Source organism: Notolepis coatsorum, assembly GCF_963971535.1.
Source record: "Notolepis coatsorum genome assembly, chromosome: 18".
Classification (NCBI taxonomy): domain Eukaryota; kingdom Metazoa; phylum Chordata; class Actinopteri; order Aulopiformes; family Paralepididae; genus Notolepis; species Notolepis coatsorum.
Window position 1 is genome coordinate 49,357,835 of NC_140182.1, and position 27,578 is coordinate 49,385,412.

The window sequence follows — 27,578 nt, forward strand, 5'->3', positions numbered from 1 at the left end:
ACACACACCCACCCCCACACACACACACACACACACACACACACACACACACACACACACACACACACACACACACACACACACACACACACACACACACACACACACACACACACACACACACACACACACACACACACACACACACACACACACACACAAGGCCCGTTTGTGTCTGTCTCTCTCACTCAAATTCCCCTTAAACCGATGTTTACAGGCCTGCCGCTCTGACATTCCCTCCCAATCAGTGAGCTCATCACTTGAGGCCAGCGCCAGAGGGACCTCCTCTTGTGGGACCCCCGAGCTGGTGGTTCCCGCCTAGCGCGCGCGGGGGGGGGGGGGTCCTGTGGGGCTGACGAGGCTCAGACGAGACGCCACAGAGCTCCCACCGAGCGCCAGCAGAGAACGGGGGGGCTGGAGCGAGCACACGGTGATTAACCGATAGCTGTGATGATGGGTTTTACTCTCAGACACTTACAACTAAGTGCTTCTCTCCCCAGACTAGTTCCCCACCTCAAGCATTACCCAGAGAGCAGTAGGCAAGGTCAACGCTGTGTGCTGCTCTCAACACACTGTTGTCGTTTGTTGTTTTGAAGACATGGTGTAACGCGTCTGGCTGTGTGATCTTAGCAAGCGGGGGCCCACATATGGGCCCTTTTTAGGACGATTTGCCCACCGGCATTTTGGCGACCCCTAGTGGCTCGGTGTGCATATTTTGTAATACAATATATATATCAAATCGAAGGCTTATTTGTTGCCTGTCAATAGCGACAAAATCCGACAAAATCCGTTCAGCGGTTCTCGAGTTACATGCCGGTATTTGAGGCTTGTGCAAAGTACACAGCACTTTCTGGGGAAATACTACCTCTGGACTACTAACTACTACAGAAAAACTTGAGTAACACGTTTTTCTACAACTCAAGTTCAGACCTATGTTACTCTATTACGTTAGCACTAAAAGGGAATCTGTGCTATAAGTATAAAAAGTATGTTGTTTTGGTTTGCAAAAAAAGTATGCAGTCCTCAAAATAAGGAAACTAAAATGGCCAGGAGACTCATTGCAGGTTAAGAGGTTAACTTTTAGCAGAAAAGGATTGTGCCAAGATAGCTTAGCTTAGCATGAAAGAGCTAGTAAGTCGTTGCTGCTCTTGGGATTTCACACCTGATCATACGGGTCTCAACATACAGTACATGTAGATCGAGATTACATACATGTAGATAGATTTACAGACACAAGCCAAAACGTTACTAGAGGACATGTTAATGTTGTGTCACACGGCAGGTAGACAGGAAGTGAAGTTTAGTTTAGTTTATTCGGATCCCCATTAGCCATTGCCACAAGCATTGAGTCACTGGCTCAAGTTAAATCTAGTTAAACCTGTTGTTACATCTAGTACAAACAAGGAGCGCCACTTGGATAACCTAGAGGTGGTGGCTGAGAGGAGGATGAGGAAAAAGCTAGAAGCCATCCTGGAGAACCCCTCTCACCCCCTCTACGAGGAGCTAGCCAGAATGAAGAGCACGTTCAGCCTAAGACTCATCCCCTTCCCGACACACCACAAACCGCCTGGGCCGGTCCTTTATACCAGCAACCCTACAACAAAGGGCTTGGGCGGCCGGATCTGCTGCCAGAACTATCACTGTCACAACTCTGGACTTGATAACTAGAGACTCACATCACCGATTGATTGATTGATTGATTGATTGATTGATTGATTGAACATTTTATTAACAGATTGCAGAATGGGTACAATACAGTACAGCTCAATACACACAATTGTTAAGGGGATGCAGACCAGAGAAAGACTTTCGTCTTGTTTACATCAGGGTCCCCCATTTTCAATTCATCATAACATATACGACATACATGACATACAGATAGACAGTACTGCTACATCTATACATTTATGACATACCAGATTTACAAATACAGTACTGTTTGTGATACAAAAAGAGTCTAAAAAAGAGAGTATATACATTTGACGTAGAAACTGTACATTTACTGTACTGACTATCTTGTATTTTGCACTAGAGACTAATATCACTGGACTCTCATCACTGGACTATCTTGTGTTTGTACTTTTTTTATATTATATTTAGTGCTGTCAGGCGATTAAAAAAAATGAATCTAATTAATTACAGGATTTGTAATTAATTAATCTAATTAATCGCATTTTAATCGCATAACCATTTTATGCCTGATATTCTATATTCTATAACCATATTTCAAATTGCATGTGTCCAGATGGCAGAATTCAGTACTGTATCTACAAAACCTTCTGTTTAATCATCTTCCATCTATTAATTTGCTTAGATTTTTCAGGTCTGGTCAATTTGAGCATGGTGTTATTCACAGTCAAAGATAAAAAAAAATGTATTGATATTCTCATTTGGTTCATTACAATTGACTCAAAATAAGATTTTCATTCAATCAATCACCACACAGATTGATTGATTGAATGAAAATGTTATTAACAGATTGCAGAATGGGTACAATACAGTAGGGCTCAATACACACAATTGTTAAGGGCATGCAGACCAGAGAAAGACTTTCGTCTTGTTTACATCAGGGTCCCCCATTTTCAATTCATAATGAATTGTAAGTAAGGGTGCAACTTGCACCGTGCAATCCATTCTTTGTGGATCTAGCCCACAGTATTTCTGACACTGGGAATACATTCCCTGAGATTCATAGATGTCCCTAGAATCAGATACCAAGAACATGCAAATGGCCATATTAAAAAAAAGTCTGTAAATGTGTATTCTACATTCTCATGGAATGAATGAGATACCAAAAAAAAAAAAAAAAAAAATGTATATAAAAAAGAAAATGTAATTAATTTTGAGTTAATTTTCATAACGCGATAATTTGCTGTGTAATTAATTAATCTAATTAACGCGATAAACTGACAGCCCTAATTATATTGTATTTGTATCTATACTTTAAGTGTAGTGTATATAGGACTGTGAAGCTACAGTATATGCATCCCCCACCCTGTATCCCCCCCCCCCCATGCTGCTTTGACACCAGAATTTCCCCAAGGGGATCAATAAAGGATCATCTTATCATCTTATCTTTTCTCACTTCTTTTACAGGAGGTCCCTCGGTAGCCCGGTGCGCAGACACACGCTCCGTCCTCCGGGGAGCAGGAGCCTCCGTTGTGGCAGGAGCAGCTGATGGAACAGTTGGGGCCCCAGAAGCCTTGGAGACACACGTTGTCACAGTGGATTCCTGCGGGGGACACACAGACAGACGACACGCTACCACGTCACACAGAATTGCATTGGAATACACTTTAAAAAATACAAATCTCAGCCACGCGGTAGGCAACCTATGCCTGCCGTTTAAAAATGCCTCCCTGCTATCATAAATGCAAGCTGAGGCCATGATCAGGCATTCCAGTGTCTCAATAAGTTAACTATACTACAACACGAAGGACAACCTTCAATCAGATCAACAGATCAATGTTCCCTGCAGACACACTCTGTTTGTCCTTGCATTGAAAAGGAATATGCAAAAAGCTGCGGTCCAGAAGATGATTGGAGAAAGGCTTAAAAGAGGGGTGAAAAAGTAATAGTGCCTTTGCAGGAACAACAGCTTTGCGGATGGTAACATAGCCGTCAGTTCCAAAAGTTAGCCTTCTCCGAAACTTTCTGCCTGTCAAAACAGACACAAATCTGGCGGATTCAGTGCCAACCCTGTCCAACAAAAGGATCCTCCTCATTGAAAATATATTTAGAAACAGACGTAGACAGACAGACACAACAGATCTGTCAGTCAGTCACACTGTAGAGCCCTGACAGTGATGTGATTTCTGGCCAGCGAAGTCAGAATCATAGTTTCTGTGCATTGATCACTTTTATCAACTTCTAATACAAGTTTCATGCATAGAACTAGGTTACACATGATAATTTTGTGGTTGATGAGATAACGGTGGCTTAGTAATAGGCAATAGTGAATATTAAATACTTAACCTGCAAACATAAGACTGTTATGACAGCACAATATTGATGTAAATAATGCATAGTATATGTCATGTTGTGAACAAGCGTCAGATAACTGTGTAGTATTGCCCTCTTGTGTAAAATATTTGAGTGAAAAACATTTGAGGATTCAGGTCCTTGGCCTGCTGTCAGCCTATGTATGACATTTCATCCAAATCGGACCCGTAGTTTGTGAGATTAGCTGCAGACAGAGTCACGCACGCACGCACGCCAGGGGCGGATTTAGGATTGTAGGAGATCCGGGGCTTAGCCCAGATAGGTTAGCGGGCACGGATTTTTTTAACTTCGACACCACAACCTTTAACTTATACCACCACCTTAAAGCGGACAAAAGGCACTATAGAACACTTAAATTCACACCCTTTAATTAATGAAGCAAACTATAATAATTTATAATAATAATAATAATAATAATAATAATAATAATAATAATAATAATAATAATAATAATAATAATAATAATAATAATAATAATAATAATAATACACTGTGTTTGTATAGCACCTTTCATACAAGAATTGCAGCTCAAAGTGCTTCACAGCAGTACAAAAAGACAGGCATAAAATGAGCACAACATTGGCAGATCAAGAGCAATGCATAAAGTGCAGACATAAAGCATAAAATAGATAGCAGTAAAATAGACAAAGTCAAGGTAAGACATAGAACATTAAATCACATTGTTTTTCATATTAGGATCTAAGATCTAGGGTTAACTCGCCGAACGTTGAGCGCCAGGACCCCCGAAAACCAGAGTATAGTCGGGTTTTCATCGTTGTTTCTTTTATTCGATATTTCCATTCATAAAGACATGCCGGCAGCCTGTGTTATCACTGGGGATGGGTCTGAGATCTCAAAAGTCCAATACCGCCGTCTAACACCTTGCGGCCGCTATTGCACTCCATTTGAAACTATGTGGCTTGGTGTCTGTCATTTTGGAAATGACACCAGACCACCCTGAAACTACACTCATATTCACGACGGTATAAAACGGAAATGTATGGATGGAAAAATTATCTGTTTTTTTGACCGGAAGAAACTCAATGACAATCGACTATATTATTAGATCCATAGCTATAATATATAATATAGCTTTAGGCCTGCAAACACAGCCACGTATCCCCATGTTAAAAGGCGCTGGCCTTTCAACAGTAACAGTAAACAGCGCCATCTGGCGCTGAAAGTGTTAATATGCGTCTTTGTTTACGGTTTGATTATCACTGATACAAAGTAAAATAGTGCAGTGCAATAAAATAGTTAGTAAAATAGAATAAAATAATGCAATAGTGCATTGCAATAGAATAGTTATCATCGTATTTTTTCGGGAGGCCGGTAAGGAGTGCATTACAGTAGTCGAGTCGGCTTGAGATAAAGGCATGGATCTGGTTTTCAGCGTCCTTTTGATTTATAAATGGCCGTACTTTAGCTATGTTTCTAAGGTGGAAGAATTATGTTTTTGTCAACTTGTTGATTGTGATTTAAAGCTTATAGGTCTGAGTCTACCATAACACCAAGACTTAACTCACTCAAATACAGTTAGCAGCTGGATAGACTACAGATGGAAATTAGCTTCTGCTAAATCTGGTGCAAACATATTTTCATGTAACAATGATTAATATATATAGTTTTTTTTTTAAATAGATTCAGGGCTTTTCAGAAAACATTCGGGGCTTGAGCCCAAGTAGCCACCCCCTAGCCCCGCCCCTGACGCACGCACACACACACACACACACACACACACACACACACACACACACACACACACACACACACACACACACACACACACACACACACACACACACACACACACACACACACACACACACACACACACACACACACACACACACACACACACACACACACACACATTTGAAATGTTTATTTATGTCCACATAAACAGAAGTACAAGGAAGCCTCATACAAAGGACATAAACAATGCGAGTGCAATCAGAAAATCATGAAGAACAGTCAGGTACAAGGTGCATGGGCGGCAGAATCAAGGGTAAAGGTAACAGCGCCTCCTCCAAATTGAGCGGCTTCCTATAATTGCTGATACTGAGCAGTACCTGGCTAACTGTTTGGCCTTCCTTTTGGGGAGACCGGCTATTTGTAGGCCCCTCACAACCAACACATGCCATAGGCTGCCAAAGATAAAAACTAGGAGTTTACATCTGTAGCCTAGCTGTGAGATGGTCTGCTGTAGCTGTTGGTATTTCAGCATTTTTGTGAGGAAGGCTTCTTCTAAGCTGTAATCAAAAGTGCAGCCAACCTCAAGAATGGACACCTCCCTAAGGTGTTTGTTGTGAAGGGCCAGATTAAAGTTGAGAATCTACATTTATTGTTTTATATACTTTGTATATTATTTATATATACACGGTATATCCCTTTACCTACGTTCAAACCAGAGTAATATTCGCTCTCCTATTGGACAGCGCCCCCAGGCGCCAGGCAGTCTCGCACTCAGACAGGTGCAATGGGCGAGTTTGGGGCATGTCAGAACATGCCCGGAGACAGTGTATTGATACCAGACAAAGACTGAGGTTTGGAACTAGATAATCACTTAAGTATAAATACAGCGCAAGGTGCGCACACCAGTAATTCAGCTTAGTTCATTCAGTTCGTCTAAAGCAGCAGTGTGACAAGTTCGGTAACAGTGAAGTGAGCAACCGTGCGTTGAGAACATGTGCGAATAGAATAAGTAAAGTGTCAGAGTTTAATGCAGTAACGTCAAGTTCGACCTAGTTTAATGTGAAGTATAGTGCACAGGAGAACCAGAGTCGGCGATTGCAGAACCATTACTGGTTGGATTATATTGATTTGGAACGTGGTACCCGGAGAAGAGCATCGTTGATTTCCACTATCGTTTGGGATTCAACCTCGTGAGGATTACAACTCGGGCCTGCCTCGTGGACGGGGCTGGCTAGCTGTCATCAATGCTGTCGGGCATTTGGATTACAATTATTGCTTTTGCTGCTGATCAAGGGAGTTTACAAGGACCGACTCCTGTACCTGGAGTCTCTTTATTCCTCATTGAATCAGACGGAGTACCCAAACATTCCTCTACCCTCCAGGCCTTACACCCCCGGAGGGAACCCATTGTCTCCAGTCGGTACCAGTGTTGCCCTATATAATTGCTACTATACGACAGGTGGTGTCAACTTAGACCCATCGTAGGATTCCTGCTATTCTTAGTGACTCATGCTCTTGACTGACTTTACGTATATTCTTCGCCATACAAGCGCGACCCTAATTCTCATTCTGTAACCTAACGTTGCCTAATAATAATAAATTACCCTCAAATACTATTTCTGTGTCAATGCCGTGTTCTTGTGGGTGTTCACCATCTATATTTGATGTACTGTCTGGCCAGTAATTAAAGTACATAACTAGCAGTGGTTTAATCTATCACAATCTTTAATACAGTCAGGGTTTTGTAACCCCTCAGTTACAATTGGTCCTTCGAGCCGGAGGGTATCAGTGTAATATTTAATATAATATTAATATTAACATGGCCAGCGGTGAACACTCCCCAAGCGGCTCCCCTAAGCTAGAACGCCCGCAGCGCAAACGTCAGCTACCTCCATATCTGGAGGAATTCGCTTTCGTTCTACCCCCTAGCTTATCTAAACATATGTTAAATACGGATAAAGCGGATAGTCTAAGCATGTCCAATCCTATCGACGTGGCGACCCTGCCAGTAGAGACCCCAGTGGGTTCAAACGAAACTGACTTAGCTCACGGGGGGGGACCAAGCGGGACATGACGTGACTATACCTCCAGACAGCGTCACCGGGATAGACCCTGGAGCGCTCCAGGATAAAGAAAGCGCTCCAGGGATAGACCCCGGCGCCCAACCAACCCAAGAGCGCGTACCCGAGACAGACCTCGGCGCGCAACCAAGAGAAGAGTACCGCGCTCAGGGGATAGACCTCGGAGCGCGCCAGGAGAACAGGTCTCCACCAAGCCGTGTCTGCGCCCGATCACCTCCTTCAGTGTCATCCCCCAGCGAGGCGGACCAGAGACTGGCGCAAGCCTTGATCGCCACGCTGACAGCTTCAACCGAAAGAGACCGACTCCAGGGTGAGCACGACCGTCTCCAAGCACAGACGCTTAGTGAGCGCGAACACTCTGCAGCGGAACGAGAGCGCCTCCACGCGCAACTCCAAGCACAAGCCCTTAGTGAGCGCGAACACTCTGCAGTGGAACGAGAACGCATACGACTAGAAGAGAGTCGCCTCCAGGCTGACGCAGCGATGACCATCAGACTGGAAGAGAGGCGCCTCCAGGCTGAAGAAACCATTCAGCGAGACCGTACCAATGCACAGCGCGAGGCGGAACGAGACCGCGCCAATGCACAGCGCGCCGCCGCCAATGCACAGCGCGGAGCGGGACCGCCTGCAGGCGCAGATGATAGAACAATTGATCCAGAGGGCTACCCCCCACTCCTCCACGCGGAGCTCCCGGAGATCATCACGACACGGGTCGAGGGCACCTTCCCCTCCCCGACACATCTACACGGGACCCAGCCAGCAGGAAGAACCTGCCTACGTTGCCGAGCCCCCTCCGCAACCAGTCTACACGGGACCCAGCCAGCAGGAAGAACCTGCCTACGTCGCCGAGCCCCCTCCCCGACCGGTCTATACGGGACCCAGCCAACGGGAAGATCCCGCCTACGTCGCCGAGAAGCTAACTAGAAGACTCCAGGACCTAGCGGAGGAAGAGGAGGGATATCAAGCCCACCAGCACGAACTCATCTTGGACCAGGAGGCCCAGTACAGCCCCGACCCCAGCCCCGAGCCACTGCGTTACGAACCCCCGACCCAAACCAAGGTTGAGTTTAATACACAGTCAGCACAGAGGAGCAGCACCTGGGGGCCCGGCCTCTGGTACCCACCAAGTACTAACCCACGACCACACGTACGGGGAGACTCGCCCAGGAGGCCTCTTCCCCTACGCTCACCAATGTACCAGCCATCCATGGCATCGTACCTTGGCACACCGACGTTCCCAGACTTTACGCGCGAGGACAGAGCACAGTACACGGAATTACGCATGTGTTTGGAGACTATGATGTCCGATGTCCCCGACGAATCGTACAAATATGCCATCCTCCTCAAGCATCTCAAGGTGCCCAGAGCGCATAACATAGCGCTGGCATATTCCAACTCAAGCACCCCATACTCCGCGGCTCTGGTGGCCCTCGACCAGCGCTATGGACGCATATGGGATTACGTGATCCAAGAAATACGGGATATCGACCGCCTCCCCCCAGCCAAAGACAATAGAGCACTGGATGACCTCTCTATCAAGGTACAATCCCTCGTGGGGATGCTGGGGTCCCAAAAGGAGAAGGGGAGACATGAACTGTATGCAAATTCTAACGTGGAGCGGATACTGGAGAAGCTCCCTCCAGCCCGACAAGAGCGTTTTCGGCGGCAGAGAGACCACAGTGACCCCAACGGCCCAGAACCATCCCTCCTAGACCTAGCTGATTTCCTCGCCAGGGAAGTTAGCAGTCTACGATTGGACACATTCGTGTGGAGTGGCTCTGACCCTAGAGATGGACCGAGAAGGTTCAACGACAACCACCGGGCCGTGACAGTTATGCACCAAGCCGAGGTTGAGCCACGGCAGACGAGCCACAACACCCACATCAAGGAGAAGTGGAAGGCTGTCTGTCAGTACTGTGAAAATGAACATTGGCTGTCTCAATGTGACACCTTCAAGAGGCTGACCGCTGACGAGGTGAGTCAGTGGATCAAAGCGAACCGCCGCTGCTTCCGCTGCGCGCGCAGCCATATGGCAGCTGAGTGCCGCCTAAAGAAAAGATGCAGCAAGTGCGACGGCGCCCACCTGGAGGTCCTGCACGACAGCAACAAGCGTCCGCCAGGAAACCAAAGTGGGCCCGTCACGGTGATGTACCAGGCCGAGGCGGTGTCACCACAAACCAGTCCTGGACCCCCCCCCTGGTATCCTGACTGCTACAGCAGACACTGGGAGTCACGGTGCTACTCGGACTACCGCGAGTCGGCACCACTACAGAAGATCCATTGGCCCCCCCCCTGGTGTACTTACTGCCGCAGCGGACACTCCATGTCACGGTGTGAAGCCTACCAGAAACTGACCCCCGCCGAAATGGATCAGTGGAGTAGGACGAACACACAGGACCACGCTCGCTGCGATACACTGCGCGAGGCCCACAAGAAAAGACTAGCCCGACAAGGCAACCCACCAACAGGAGTGCTCCACATAGACCCATCCATACCGTAGAGCAAATTCATACCGTTTATACCGTATACCGTTTATACCGTCCACCCCTACCCCGAGTGCTCATCAAAGTGGTCAGAGTGCTCCTGAGTTACGAGGACAAGGTCCTGGACACTTACGCCGTCCTAGACGATGGGTCAGAAAAGACTCTCCTCCTCGCATCCGCCGCAGCCCGGCTGGGTCTGTGGGGGAGCGAAGAAACAATGACAATCCGTACCATTGGAAGAGACCTGAAGGCCATAAAGGGTGAAAATGTCTCCTTCACGATAGCAGCGGTCGGGCAGCCCGAGAAGCAGTATAGCATCACTAACGCCTTCACCAGCCACGACATAGGCCTGTCCCAGTACACCTACCCCATCCCAAAGCTGATGGAGAAATACGTGCACCTACGCAGACTACCTATACCGCTTATCGACGGCGCCACACCGACCCTGCTCATAGGCTCCGACCACACGGACCTCCTTGTCCCAATCGAGGCGGCCCACATCGGACCTAAAGGATGCCCAGTCGCGGTTCAGACCCGACTGGGGTGGACGCTCCAGGGCCCCCTCTACGGACTTGACAGTCAACCCACGTCTACACGCTGCCTGCACACAAAGGTGAGCGACACCGGCCACTCTCTCGTACAGCCCGTTGAGAGGCTATTGACATTAGACGAGAAGCCTGTGAGAGAACCGTGGGCTCAAGAAGAGGGAGTTCCGAACTCCACCCCCCTCAGCTGCGCTCCAAGCGACGTAGCTGACCTCGAACCCAGCACCCCAAATGACTTCTTGATGGGGCGGCCGGAACCGGCCCCTCCTCAGACGGGGTACAGACCGAACAAGAGGAACAGACGGAGGATGTGGAGACACAGCCAAGCACAGATCAACCAGTCTCAGGCCCGCTTCCTCCTAAGCTCCCTACCATCCTGTCCAGCCCGTCAGAAGCGGGTCAAGGACAGGGACAACTTAAAAGTGGACACAGTCGTTATGATCATAGACCAGTCACTACCCCGAGCTATGTGGCCGGCCGGCCGCGTAAGCAAAGTGATCACTGGTGCCGACGGAAAGGTCAGAGCGGCAGAAGTTATTGTCCAAGGGCGGACTTACACCCGACCCGTGGCGAGGCTGATAGAGTTGCCAGAGCTCCCTGACTCCCCTGATGACGACCATGACCCACTGACTTTGTAGATTGCCCTACTCCCCACAACAGACATTGAGCAGTTGACTGGACTATTAATCTGTCTTCCTTTAACTAATTAGGTGCGGACTAATTAGGAGGCGGCTGTTGTGAAGGGCCAGATTAAAGTTGAGAATCTACATTTATTGTTTTATATACTTTGTATATTATTTATATATACACGGTATATCCCTTTACCTACGTTCAAACCAGAGTAATATTCGCTCTCCTATTGGACAGCGCCCCCAGGCGCCAGGCAGTCTCGCACTCAGACAGGTGCAATGGGCGAGTTTGGGGCATGTCAGAACATGCCCGGAGACAGTGTATTGATACCAGACAAAGACTGAGGTTTGGAACTAGATAATCACTTAAGTATAAATACAGCGCAAGGTGCGCACACCAGTAATTCAGCTTAGTTCATTCAGTTCGTCTAAAGCAGCAGTGTGACAAGTTCGGTAACAGTGAAGTGAGCAACCGTGCGTTGAGAACATGTGCGAATAGAATAAGTAAAGTGTCAGAGTTTAATGCAGTAACGTCAAGTTCGACCTAGTTTAATGTGAAGTATAGTGCACAGGAGAACCAGAGTCGGCGATTGCAGAACCATTACTGGTTGGATTATATTGATTTGGAACGTGGTACCCGGAGAAGAGCATCGTTGATTTCCACTATCGTTTGGGATTCAACCTCGTGAGGATTACAACTCGGGCCTGCCTCGTGGACGGGGCTGGCTAGCTGTCATCAATGCTGTCGGGCATTTGGATTACAATTATTGCTTTTGCTGCTGATCAAGGGAGTTTACAAGGACCGACTCCTGTACCTGGAGTCTCTTTATTCCTCATTGAATCAGACGGAGTACCCGAACATTCCTCTACCCTCCAGGCCTTACACCCCCGGAGGGAACCCATTGTCTCCAGTCGGTACCAGTGTTGCCCTATATAATTGCTACTATACGACAGGTGGTGTCAACTTAGACCCATCGTAGGATTCCTGCTATTCTTAGTGACTCATGCTCTTGACTGACTTTACGTATATTTTTCGCCATACAAGCGCGACCCTAATTCTCATTCTGTAACCTAACGTTGCCTAATAATAATAAATTACCCTCAAATACTATTTCTGTGTCAATGCCGTGTTCTTGTGGGTGTTCACCATCTATATTTGATGTACTGTCTGGCCAGTAATTAAAGTACATAACTAGCAGTGGTTTAATCTATCACAATCTTTAATACAGTCAGGGTTTTGTAACCCCTCAGTTACAGTGTTCATTTACCACAAAAACATCAGGGGTGTTAGCTGTAATACTAGAGAACATGGAATCATTATTGCACAGGTTGAACATGCTTGGCTTCACAGTAGAATGCTTATACAGTGTGATGGAGGACCTAAAAATAAGAGAGATATCTTTCGCTATCAAATCTACTATTCTGTCATGCCTACTTATGTAGAGGCCCCTGTATACATGGCAACCATTTAAGATGTGGGACATGGTTCCAGCTATTTGGTTATTGTCATGATGAATACAGTGATGACTGCCTGGAAACCAGATGGAGAGATTCAGTTTAGATGGTAAGACCTGTAATCTCGCTTTCAGACACACACACACACACACACACACACACACACACACACACACACACACACACACACACACACACACACACACACACACACACACACACACACACACACACACACACACACACACACACACACACACGCATAATAATGATAATATCCTCCAGAAACACAGCTTCAACAAGGGGAGAGAGCACGTTTACCATGTCTGACAAGACATCACCACACTGGGATTTGTGGAAGGATATTCTTCCAACATAGATACTCACTTCGCTCAGCTCTAGCTTAGAATAAAGAAGCTTTCACAGAGTGAAAGGGGGGACGGGGCCACAGGGGGTGTGGGGGGGAGTTTACCCCCATAATTTTGGTGCTCTGTGTCTCTCTTCCAAATGTATTTATTTTTTATCTGGCTGGGGCTCTCTGCCAGTGCAGTGTGTTGATTAACAGGGTCGGATCCCCAGAGTGGGCCAGCAGCTCCTCTCCCATTCTCTTTCAGCGGAGCTGGGCTGCTGCGCTGAGCCTCTGCCGGGGTTCACAAGAAGGAAAGACGTCTGGAAGTGCCCTGGTGTCTCTGGCGAGTCTCTCCATACAGGGCTCCCCTCGGCCAGTGAGCACGTGGACGCATCACCAGGTCCATCTGACCAGCATGTTCTACCACTGCAAGGTACATGCTGCTGACACCAGTAGTGGAGCGGAGGCACGTGAGTACGGCACGTGCACACACAGAACCCTGCCCAATATATAGGTCTACACACACACACACACACACACACACACACACACACACACACACACACACACACACACACACACACACACACACACACACACACACACACACACACACACACACACGTGTGCGCGCACTGCACGACATGGCACTCTTTCAAGTTGCAGCCTTCACTTCGAAGCCTCATTTGAAATTTCCTTTGACGGAGAATTTCTGAGAATGGTGCAGCCATTAAAGCGGCGTTACTGCCAGTACCTTTGAATTAAACCTGGGCTAAACTCCCGGGACTAATGTCATACAGCACCTAGCATTCCTGCGCAGAGGAGGAGCAGAGGGGCAAACGACGGAGTATTGTTGCTGATGAGGAGGGGGCTCGGACCGGCTGATTAAGTCGGAAACCCCCGCCGTGGACATCAAAAGGAGGGCAGGCTTGTTGAACCCCCCCCCCCCCCCCCCGCGTCCCCCTCCCTTTATTGTCAGCAAGTGAATGCGAATCGCGCATCACACTTTCAGCGTAATGGTGACAAACACAGAGGGCCTCTGAAAGCCTAGCGAGGGGAGAGAAGAAAGAGTCGGAGGAGCTCGACAGCCTTCAAAGGAGGCTTTTTGCAGAGGAGCGCCAGAGGTCCCACCATCCAATTTGTGGAGTGAGCGAGGAGAAAAACCCTCTCTCTTTTTACTCTCTCTCCATCCATCTCTCTCTCTCTCTCTCTCTCTCTCCCTCACACACACACACACACACACACACACACACACACACACACACACACACACACACACACACACACACACACACACACACACACACACACACACACACACACACACACACACACACACACACACACACACACACACACACACGCATAGTTGCATACACATGCTCCCGCAGTGGAGACATACATACTTGCATACATATTTACACACTGTACATGTATATATATGCATATATACATATTTAAGCATATATACATATATATATATGTGTATATACATATATACACACACTGTACATCCTTAAAGGTACCTTCCTTTTTAAGGTAGTATTTTTAACGAGGAAAGGCTTGGTGGAAAGGATGAGGTCTCAAAACGACGACCTTGTTGAAGAGTCGCTGATGTCAGCCTTGCTACAAACGGGTAACTACTGGACAGGACCCTGTACTGTGCGGCCTGGCCTGGTCCTCTCACACATATACCCTTAACCTCAGAATAATTACAGGTTTTTAGCATTTAAAATGGATCAAATGGGCACCGTGGATTAAGTGCACTCAGAAGTATCCCAAGTGTTCTGAATGGGAAAACACTTGAGTGGCATCCTCGAGTAAATACTGTACTTCCATCTTGTATCGCTGGCAAAACGAGCCGCTGCCTCTCTCTCTAGTACTAGTTGCTCCCTCTCTCTCTAGTTGCTCCCTCTCTCTCTAGTTGCTCCCTCCTCCGGAGAGAGAGTCCTCCGCTCTCTGCCTACTCAGGTCCTTTGTGTGTGTGCTGGTCTGAGCCCCACTGGGACGCCTGCTGCCCCCAAGTCCAGCACCCCGGTGACTCAATTAAAGGCTGACAGATGGTACCGACTTGTGCAGGATTCAGAGCATGAGAACCCCGTTTTGCGGGCTCCATTCTTGCAGATAATAATACCCACACCGTCCACCCAGAACAAACGCCTGAAGCCCAAGAGGCTGAGTGAAGAGGGAGACATCGGCCCGCTGAGACGTGGCAGTTGTGACCTTTTCCCACTAAATCTATTGGTTGTCACACCGTGCCTTCCCACACCCGGCCCAGGGACCGAGTCCTCGTCCAGCCACCTGTGTCTGACATTCAGATGCAACGTTTCCTTTTCTTCAGCATAATGATCCTCTCCCACGCGGTGACATTCACACTTTCTTGCCTCCTTCCTGCTCTTTCTGAAGCAAGCGTGGTCGGAACGACGTAGAGAGAGTGGACACACGTTAATGTGCGTCTCCCTGGGAGGCCTGGGTGGTAATAGATCATAAACGATTGTAAGACAGAGGTTTCCGTGTAACTGTTTTGAGGTGAATAAAAGATCCCGGTTTGTTGTGTAACTTGTGTCATATTTCTTGGCAGACTCAAGCCTCAACCCATAGCCAAAGCAGAGACAGAAGTTTTATTTGAATGGCATAAGTGTGCACATGGAACGTGGCTGGAACGATCGGTGCTGGAAATATTTATCAAGTGAATCACTTTAGCCGCGGTGTATACAGTATAACCGATGGCGGATGCAATTGAAGCGTGGTTACACGCCAGTGTTCATTGTCTCTACTGAGAGAATCTAATTAGAGGCTGATTCTCAACATCTCTCATTTACATTGTCCTCCAGCTCAAAGACAAATACTACATTTAATTAACCGTGCACTGCTTTAGATATTCTGCAAACAATACTGTAAAATATAGACATACATGGGTACATAAATAACCGGTAGAGTATAAATGGTCGTGTTAGCAAGTCATTGTGTCTGACTCACTTATAAGGACAACAACCAGTATTATATCTTAATATACAACTAATAAAGACAAAAATACAATTAAATATTTTTTTTTATACATTTAAATTAATGGCTGGCATTCTGATAAATCATGCAGATGGATTATTCTCAATGTAAATATCAATAATAGCCATATGACACTATTAACATAATGCACCCATAGTGCATATATGCACCCAACAGAAATTATCTGTCTTTCTTAGAATGTTCTACAAATGTCTGAATTACCAAATAACCCTATGATCGTGCAGGTGACTTCAATACTGCAATATATGTTACAAGAGACCAGAAAGGAGCACACTACCATCCAAAAGCACTTAACTCAATTACCAACATTATGTCAACACTACATCTAATGGATATCTCTGTGGTGAGTAATCCAGTTTAGATACACAGGAAGAAGAGCAAGTCAGGTTAGATCCACCTGAAGAAGAGCAACTATTTATACACCTGCATATAACCCATACAACTCTGTATGACAGCGTGTACAATAATGCTGTATATACCATATATATATATATATATATATATATATATATATATATATATATATATATATATATATATATATATATATATATATATATATATATATATATATATACTTTATTTATACCATATAAGATAAGATATTCCTTTATTGATCCCCATGGGGAAATTCTGGAATATATATTTATCTGTCTGTATACCTGCATATAATCCTTTTTACATATCTGTAGATAGTGATACTATATCTATATCTGTATATTCCTTACCTACTCTTACTAGTTATACTGCTGACCAGCATTACTTACTACCATAGTGCCTTTATACGTGTATCACTGTACATAATAATACTATAACACTGTACTACATGTATTACTCAGTAGTACTCATTTATATATTTTATATCCAGTTTAATCACCTGTACATTATATATTGCTATTGCACTTTACTGTTACATTTGTACTCTGGTTACTTAGATGCCAAACCTATTTTTGTTGTACTGTACTTGTGCTGTATAATGGCAATACATTTTAATCTAATCTAAAATGTGAATCTATTCTTTTCTGGTGCTGCCCCAACCTATTCTGGAATCAGCTTTACTCATGGATATGGAATCATAGTGGGATTTACATTTCAGTGACGTTTGGGGACCTAAGGGATGGTAAGGAAGGGAATTAGCGCTAAAACCGTGGTGTTTGGAAAAGCGTTTTTCATTTTTGGGTATGGACCAGACAAACAACAGGGGGTACAATGTTTCAATATATTTAGAGGAATGAACCACCAAGGGAAAGTGGCCAAATCTAGGATTCCTGAGTCGGGGTGGTGGGGGGGGGGGGGGGGTCCCTGTTGGGGTGGATGCATGCTCCTTTCTGTGCATATTCCATGGCCTTCTTCTTGCACAAAAGATACATTAATTCAAGTTGAAGTGTGGTCCCTTTGGGTGGGTGGGGTGGGGGGTTGGGGTGTACATGTAGGGTGTACATGTGTGTAGTACATGTATGTATTGGGGTGTACATGTGTATATGTATACAGTATATGTATGTATCCCGCTTGGTGCTGTAAGTGGTATTTTGTTGTTAAAATGAGTGGTCTACATGCTAAGAGTATCTGGTCAGTAACATGGGTCTCCCAGTCCCTCCGATCTGCAGTAAACAGAAAATACATGTTCTGGTATCCCATTCCTGTATGCACTGCAAAGATTATCAGACAAGGTCAAAAACAAGAAATAAAAACTAGTTTTGATCAAATAATGTGCTTGAAACAAGTCAAATGATTTAGCTGCCAGTGCAGTAAGCTAATTTGGCTTGGCAAGATTTCTTGAAATAAGTAAAAAAAAAAAATATATATATCTAGGGTGCTCTCTCCTGATTGGATAAAGAGATAACAGGATACCAGAAAATTTATTTTCTGTTTACTACAGAGCGGAGGGACTAGGAGACCAATGTTACTGACCGAATACTCTATATCGGTGATGGCTGTCAGAATGTAGAGCTATTTAACACTTATTTAAACAAAGAAATACCACTTACAGCACCTTTAAAATATGTTAATAAAGTACTTATTGATGGCAGGAAAAAGGTACATATTGTATGTTGTGTTATAGCCATAAGTAATACATTGACGTATTTACAAAAATGTACAATGTGTACCTATTACAAATAAGTACATATATTACAACCTGTTAACTTAAACTAACCATAACCTTAACCCTAACCCTAACCCTAACCCTAACTTTCTATCTTAACCATAACCGTTAAATGTTAAAACGAACCAACCCGTATTGTTGTGTTTTTATCAGGGTGGGTGGGTGGCTTAGTCTAGTGGTGAGAGCACTTGCCTGTGACCACAATCATAGTTAGTTCAACTCCCAATCGTTTGTTTTGGACCGTTGCTGATAAGAAATGTAAATATATTACTTATACAATAAGTAAATATATTACTTATGGCTATAACATAACATACATTATGTACCCTTTTTCCTGTGGTTGATTAGTACTTTATTTAGATTTTCTGATGAGACTGTGTTGATATGTAAAGCATGTATGTATATGTATGAATGTACCGGTATGTATGCATCTGTACCTTTTGTGTCTGTCTTTTGTCTCTGGCATAACTTGTGTCTTATGTCTGGTTCCTGAGTTCCTGAGACTTGTTCCACTGTACCTTTACATTTACATTACATTTCAACATTATGAAACACTGCAACACTGACCTGTCCAGCCTGCGCTGCAGCGGCAGTAGCCAGTCACTGGGTGACAGCCATCGGCATGACTACAGTCACAAAGCTCACCACACTCCAGCCCATAGCTACCATCCTGACAAGAACAACCACAACAACAAAAATACATTGTCACACTAGTAATAGTGGTACACATTGTACCATTAAAGCTTCAATCCGTGTTTTTTTTACCATATCAATGTGGGGTATATTCACATATATATATTTTCTTCAATTTTTTTTAAGATTTGTTTTCGGCATTTTATTGCTTTATTTCGGATACAAGTCCGGCAGAGAGGAAGGATGGGAGAGAGATATGGGGGAAGACATTCAGCAAAGGTCGCTGGGTCCGGGAGTCGAACCCGGGACGGCCGTGTTGCACTACAGTGCGTTACGTGGTGTGCCACCCTGGCGCCCCACATTTTTGCATTTTTGAAGAGTTTTATCTATAGACCTTTTCAGAAGAATTCCATTGCTAGGGGAGCTTGGTCCCAAGTGTATTTCCTGTCATTTATTGATATTAGCAAACACTGCAACAGGAATAAACTTGTGCCCGTATAGAATGTTTATGTTGTCATGTTTGAAAAGGTCTATAGACCGGAACTTTCTAAACCTGGGCCCTATTCCCCGTACCTGGCTAACTGAGTTAGCCGGATAATTTTCAGCATAGCTTGACTTAAGCCAGACATTTCCGTTCCCCGACGTCGGATTTTCTAAGTCGCCATGGTAACAGATCGAAAAGTTTGAACCTGCTCCGGAGCAGGGTTTAGTTCAGTTAGCTGGATGAACCATGGCCACACCCTCGCAAAGAAATGCCAGCTCGCTTCCTGAAATAATTATCACAGTGTAGATCCCATTATACCATTCTGAATTATGTTTTTATGCTTCGTTTTCCATGGGGCGGCTTTTGAAATGTAAAATAATAGACCTAAAATGCTGATACTAAATTTACTTTGTCCTAAATAATGCACGTTATATACGGCGCTGGGAGTCGCGATACACACTGCATGTGGATGTGGTTATTTTAATAATGGCGCATTGCAAATGTGAATCCCGCGGGGATATTTTTAATAAATTAAACGTTTGGCTCTGATTAGTTTCATATTCTCGGCTATGGATGTATTTGCTTAACGGAGTGCCCGGATTGTGTTTCATTCAAGCATAAATTGAAGTGTCTATAGCGTGGACTGTGGATTATGAATTACGAGGAATCTGAATCTGTGGATTGTTGAATTGTATCACTGTCACTCACACGTTATTGTGATATTGTAACTGGGATTAAAATGTCTGATGAGATACGCTGTTCGACGGATTTGAGAAATTGAATGAGCCGTTGACATTAATGCATTTGAGAAAATGCATTTATCTGTTCAAGGCTTCAAGCACAAAAAGCTGATTGCATCACGCTGGTTTCAACCGGAAAAAATGTGCCGTAAAGTTTGGTTTCTTACATATCTCGATGTAATTTACCATGAAATATCTACAGCAAGAATTCTGGGTCTCAATGAATCCAAAATGTCAATGTGGTTAGAAGTGGTGGAGAGAATAAAAGCTAGCTTATAATGGTAGTGTCTGGTTAGGTGCAAGGGATAGTGGAGGTACTTCTCAAGGTGGGGTCCGGGAGGGGGGTGTTCGAGCTGAGCATATGTGTGTAGGTTTTTTTTAGATAACAGGTATTAGGGGTATATCTTATATAAGACAACTAACTAAAATGTGATCTCATTGGATGTGCCCTGACAATTAATGCTTGTATATCTTATCGTGTGTTGTCATGTTTGTTTATATGTTTGTTTAAAAAATAATAAAAAAATAAAATACAAAAGGCTTCAAGCACTGTTATCTGATGATGAACATGTGTCACTGGTATAAACCAAAGGTTAATCAATTCAATGCATGTATGGATGATGTCCGAAGATTAAAACCTGATTAACAGTGAAACTGTATAGCCTCCCTCCAAGCCTCTCTGACACGTTATTTCGGGTCGCGCCTTGAAACTTTGGGGAACCATGTATTTATATATAAAGTACATGATACCTAAGCCGAGCGCATACACTGTACAGATATCCTCATAAGTATCTATTAATTCGTAACAATTAGATACTCTTTGGGCTTGTTTGTATCTACTTATTCTGAAAGTATTATTCTGAGTTGAACTAATTATTTTCGCTAGCAATAGATCTCATTCGATTATTCATTCCATTAAGCCTACTGCCAGCAGGCACAATTAAAAAAATATAATCTGATTGATTGGGGTAATGAGGGACTTAACATTAGCCTATAGATATGCATTTAACTTGTCGGCGAGGCTATTGAGCCATACTGTATTGTACCCATTCTGCAATCTGTTAATAAAGTTTTAAATCAATCAATCAATCAATCAATGCCGTTAGAAAATCAGGATTTCTGCGATCGACACCTGCTGTCTTTTCAGCTGAGGCGGCCGCACGCACTTATCCTGAGTATCAAGTCTGGTTCGAATGAACGAGACTGAATCAGCGTTCGAGGAACAGGGAAAGCACGGATTCAAACATCCCGTTAATTGAATCTGGATAATGGGACTTTTGATCGACTTAGTTGAACCAGCTATGGGGAATAGGGCCCGTTGTAAAACAGAATATAGATCTGTTCTACTCCAGTGTTTACAAACATTACATACACATAAATAAACAAACCTTTTACAGACACAAAATACATCAGACACAATTCAAAGCAAATGTACTTGTTGTCTTGTATTAGTCCTTGTATCAACAGCTCAGAGAATTAATGAACATGTTTTCTGTTCCCATTCCATATGTTTGGCGGTGGGAATGCCCATTTGTCTGAGTCGACCTTTAACCCCTCTGCGCTCTCTATCACCCACAATGAAGTACCACGCCCGCTACACCTCAGTTTAGGCATACTCACATGGCAGTCCTGGTCGCAGTACTCGCCCCTCCACCCTGGAGAGCAGGTACAGGTACCGTCCATCGGGTCGCAGGCGGCTCCGTTGGCACACGGGCATGTCTGGTTGCAGCCCAGTCCCCAAGTCCCACTGTAGCAGAGGATGGAGCAGTCCACGCCCTGCCAACCTGGGGGGGGCAAGGTTTCCTATAGCTCTATTGATGAGCTTTGTATGTATAACCAACCGCCATGGATTCTGAGGGTTAACTAAAAAACGTGTCCTAACTAATTATTCACATTGTGTTTTCTAAAGGATCAACAGAAAGCTGAGAGAGTCTCGACAAAGGCCGGTGAGGTGAAAACACAAGCTGCTGCTGAAATACAGTATAAAATTACACTTTTCTCTCCGACGTCTCCTTTCAAATCGGTAATGGCGCCTTCTTCTGTGGTTTTCTGTGAAAGCTTGACGAACGCTCTGTGCTGCCACCACTGGTCACCAATAAACCACATTACTATCACTGTTAACCTGTCATGTCAGCGTGAATATTTTCCCTAACAGGGTTGCACTTCCGCGTTCGGTTTGCGCGGCCTGATTGGCCACTGACGTTTCTGGTCATGTGACATGTGCGCCAATCGCGTGACGCCTGTTTCTGCGCCTATTTCCGCCTCGAACAGCCTGCAAACTACCTAACGCCTAGTTTATCACTGGTTAAGCTTAGGCGACTCTTTCGAAGTTGGTTAAGGTTAGAGTTTGGAATCAGGGCTGGTGTTCTATCGCCCTGCTCTAAGACAAACTCAAACCTTAACCAACTTCGAAAGAGTGCCTAAGCTTAACCGGTGATAGAAACAGGCGTCACACGATTGGCGCACATGTCACATGACCAGAAACGTCAGTGGCCAATCAGATTGTGCAAACCGAACGCGGAAGTGCAACCCCGTTAGGGAAAATATTCACGCGTCAGGTCAAGGTGCTGATCTTATTGGTGACAAGTGGTGGCAGAACCAAGTGTTCATCGACTGGAGGATTTGAAAGGAGAGAAAAGGGTAATTTTATACTGTGTTTCAGCAGCGGCTTGTGTTTTCACCCCACTGGTCTTTGTTGAGACTCTTTGAGCTTTCTGTTGATTCCTTCGAAAACACAATGTTTTCACTCAAACTTTTTGAGCCTCATTGAATTAAGCCTCAGAATCCATGGTGGTTCGTTTTAGAGCTTTTTATATTATGTAATATATACAAAGCTCGTCAACAGAGCTAACATTCGCTCAAAAGTCAACATATGAGCTGCGGTCATTCCATAGATCAGCACACCAGTGACAATAATGAGTCAAACATACTGTTAAAGGTAGAATCTGTAATGCCACCAATCGGCGACCGAGGCAAAATATCCCCTTTTAGGTATTGCCTTTTGTTTAAATTTTTTGTTTTGGTCTGATGTGTGGGTTGGAGTTGAGTGGGGATAGGGGGAGGGGTTGCTATTGGTGGCCATGCCTCAGGCTCTGCCAACAGAGGTCTGGAGAAATTCACAGTATAATAATTTACAACATTATATATGATATTATATATACTGGCATGTGTTAGCACCCCATTATAACAGTGGTGCAGACTGTAGACAGTTTGACAAAAAAAATCCCCTAGAGTTTGCGGGAAGACTATGAGTTGGATGAGCAGTTCAATGAAGGACAGGGTCTCTGGCCTGTCCTCTAGAACTATAGAGAACAGCACTATGAGTAGGATGAATTAATCACTGGAGGGCAGGGGTGTAGTGGTACAGGGAAATAAGCTCCAGATCTGTGCTTGTGGCAAAAAGTAACAACAGTAAAAGGCTTCAGAATACATCAAGGAAGGAAGAAGTGCTCGGTAGAGGGAGTGCAGGTTGGCAGTCAAGTCAGATGATTCAGTCGATTGAAGTCCAGTGATGGGTAGAAAACCACAGTTTAATATCAGTAACTCTGTCACTGAGGAGGGGGGGGGGAAGCACTGTAGGAGGGGATGTAGATGGTACTGAGGTCAGAGAGAAGAGTTGTGGGTAAAAAGCTAGAAGTAAATGGCCTAGAGAAAATAAAAGGAAGGAATGGGAGACCGTTAACAGGGATCTGATAAAGGTGTTAGATGGGCTTAAAGGAACAGTGGTAAATCAATTAGAGAAGATGAGAGACATTATATATGATATGTTATATACAGTATGTGGGATCTACCACCATTTCAATATTGGTTAGAATTTGGAATATATTCTAGTGCGTGCCAGGCATTACCCCTTCTCTCATTAAATGTTATGTTGTGTAGCCTATGTTTCCATGTCCCAAAAATGGAAATCTTGAAGTCGATGATGCACTGTGTTGCTGTTTTGTCTCGAAACTGGTGTTTGTATCCAGGGCAGCCAGTTGACTGTGAGCTTTTTACCAAAACTAAGGTGTGTCTTCTCACATTGCATATTATTTTAATTAGACATAAAACATGTAGCCTATTATTATTACATTAAAACATGTAGCCTTTGTTCTATCCCACATTTCATGTGACAACTGATAGTTAGACGAAGCAATATTCTGCAGGTTGGTGGCGTGGGGATAGTGTCATGGGGCAGCGCTCCACTTATGAAAATAGTTGTGGTTATGATATTACCTACAAACTAACCACCACAGAATTAACCACATCCTCATAACATCACACCCATGTCCCACAATGCCAGGCAGTCACTTTCACACAGACGCTGGGGCGAACCCACACAATTTCTCTATACCTGAAGACGGCATAATGACGCATCAACTTTGACCCCATTCCATGTTCATACCTTTTACACAGCAAGGTGGAATAATGGGGTAAGATTCCCATCTTGAACAGGCAGTGTGAAAGGGGCTAATATCAATGGTGAAAATGCTTGAGCGGTTGGTTAATTTGTATATTAACAATGGCTAGGAGTTCCTCTGTGTCTTAGTAGTGTGGCATTACATGGGAAAAGCATTCTCCAGCTACCAGTAACTAGTCTTAACAGAGCAGTTTAAGTGTGCAAAGGTGAGAACAGAGTTGTTACTATCAGGAAGCACAGATAGAGTTGTTAGTAACTTGGTCCCAAATCCAACTAGAGGGAGCAAATGGAACTATGACAGGTAGTACAGGAAGCAGAGGCAGTTCTTTGGTAGACAGACATTGTAGTAAGGTAAGGTGCAACAAGGCTGGGGGACCTAGGGCTCAGCTCAGTAAGGAGCAAAGCAGGTCCCACAGAAAGGAGGAAGCTGGTAGTGAAGCTGGTAGTAAAGCAGGTACAAGAGGAAGTAGTGAGGTGTACAAAAGCTGTGGCTCAGGCTAAGCAGGGACAGTGGATGAACCTGGAAAGTGTAGAGAAGAGGAAGCTTAGCTGGAGAGACCTGTGGAGTATGGAGGAAAATCATATACAATTAATAATAGGGGCTACTTATCATGTGCTGCCATCACCACATCATCTAAAACAATGGGTAGATGGGGACCGTCACGTCCACTGTGTTCAGAGACGGCAACTTTGAGGCATATTATGTCCGACTGTAAGACTTTAAGACTGTAAGTGTAAGTCTTTCTCAAGGTCTGGCGACATGTTTTTTCAAAAACCAGGTTTTGAAAAGCTTAGTGACAGTAATTGAAATCAGAAGAATACAGGTGAATTCTGAATGTAATAGAGTGTGCAGCCATTCAATGTGTCTGTGACAACTTAACTTGAGGCCTGACCTAGTCAGCGGATAGTTTATTTTTTAGGATTGACGGTGCCCTGGGAGGATTCAGTAGAGGAGGCTTATGAAAGGAAAAAGTATTTAAAAAAAAATGTGTAGGTAAATTTTATTTGTATAGAGCTTTTCTAGATTAAAATCACAAAGTGCTTTACAGGCAGTAAAAAGTTAATCAAAATAACATAACCACACATCACATATAATATAAATTAAAAGCTTGTAAAAGCACTTTACAAAAAGTTAATTAAAATAACACAACCACATACACAAATGTTACACTGCATACATGATCAATTACAGGCCTGACTATATCAAAAGGTTTTAAGACCCTGTTTAAAGGACTCTAACACTATCAGCAGACCTGATTTCACAGGGTAGCTATAGCTGATTCCACAGTTTAGGTGCTACGACTGAAAAAGCCAGGTCACCTTTGGTCTTATGTTTGGTCCGGGGGACGACGAGCACCCCTTGGTCGGAGGAGCGGGGAGCCCTACTGGGGCAGTAGTAGTAGCATGCAGAGGGTTTATAGCAAGATCAACTTGATCATTATTGGTAGAGCTGGGGATTTGTGGGTGGAGTTTGAAAAAGGCAGTCAATGAGTTGTTGGAAGAAGCACTGAAAGGAAGTCAGTGGATTTGTCAGCTGGGGGCTGAAGTAAATAAAAAATAAACAAGCTTGAGGGACAGACAGGCTACAGAGAGAGGGACAGACACAGGCTACAGAGAGAGGGACAGACACAGGCTACAGAGAGAGTGACAGACACATGCTACACAGAGAGGGACAGGCTACAGAGAGAGGGACAGACAGGCTACAGAGAGAGGGACAGACACAGGCTACAGAGAGAGGGACAGACACATGCTACAGAGAGAGGGACAGACACAGGCTACAGAGAGAGTGACAGACACATGCTACACAGAGAGGGACAGGCTACAGAGAGAGGGACAGACACAGGCTACAGAGAGGGACAGACACATGCTACAGAGACAGGGACAGACACAGGCTACAGAGAGAGGGACAGACACAGGCTACAGAGAGAGGGACAGACACATGCTACAGAGAGAGTGACAGACACATGCTACACAGAGAGGGACATGCTACAGAGAGAGGGACAGACACAGGCTACAGAGAGTGACAGACACAGGCTACAGAGAGAGGGACAGACACAGGCTACAGAGAGAGGGACAGACACATGCTACAGAGAGAGTGACAGACACATGCTACACAGAGAGGGACAGGCTACAGAGAGAGGGACAGACACATGCTACAGAGAGAGTGACAGACACAGGCTACACAGAGAGGGACAGGCTACAGAGAGAGGGACAGACACAGGCTACAGAGAGGGACAGACACATGCTACAGAGACAGGGACAGACACAGGCTACAGAGAGAGGGACAGACACAGGCTACAGAGAGAGGGACAGACACATGCTACAGAGAGAGGGACAGGCTACAGAGAGAGGGACAGGCTACAGAGAGAGGGACAGACACAGGCTACAGAGAGAGGGACAGACACATGGCTACAGAGAGAGGGACAGACACAGGCTACAGAGAGAGGGACAGACACAGGCTACAGAGAGAGTGACAGCCACAGGCTACAGAGAGAGGGACAGACACAGGCTACAGAGAGAGGGACAGACACAGGCTACAGAGAGAGTGACAGCCACAGGCTACAGAGAGAGGGACAGACACAGGCTACAGAGAGAGGGACAGACACAGGCTACAGAGAGAGGGACAGACACATGCTACAGAGAGAGGGACAGGCTACAGAGAGAGGGACAGGCTACAGAGAGAGGGACAGACACAGGCTACAGAGAGAGGGACAGACACATGGCTACAGAGAGAGGGACAGACACAGGCTACAGAGAGAGGGACAGACACAGGCTACAGAGAGAGGGACAGACACAGGCTACAGAGAGAGGGACAGACACAGGCTACAGAGAGAGTGACAGCCACAGGCTACAGAGAGAGGGACAGACACAGGCTACAGAGAGAGGGACAGACACAGGCTACAGAGAGAGGGACAGACACAGGCTACAGAGAGTGACAGACACATGCTACAG

At 45.1% G+C, this 27,578-nt stretch overlaps 1 protein-coding gene across 1 annotated transcript in view; it reads right to left on the minus strand.

Moving 5' to 3' along the window:
• megf11 (multiple EGF-like-domains 11) overlaps positions 1–27,578 on the minus strand; it is a gene marked incomplete at its 5' end in the record, with an annotated part of 215,223 nt that overhangs the window by 49,933 nt on the left and 137,712 nt on the right. The window contains 3 exons of the mRNA XM_084334568.1: positions 3,086–3,232; positions 18,938–19,040; positions 21,848–22,011. Coding sequence (XP_084190694.1) covers positions 3,086–3,232; positions 18,938–19,040; positions 21,848–22,011 — 414 coding nt within the window. The remainder of the gene's footprint in view (positions 1–3,085; positions 3,233–18,937; positions 19,041–21,847; positions 22,012–27,578) is intronic.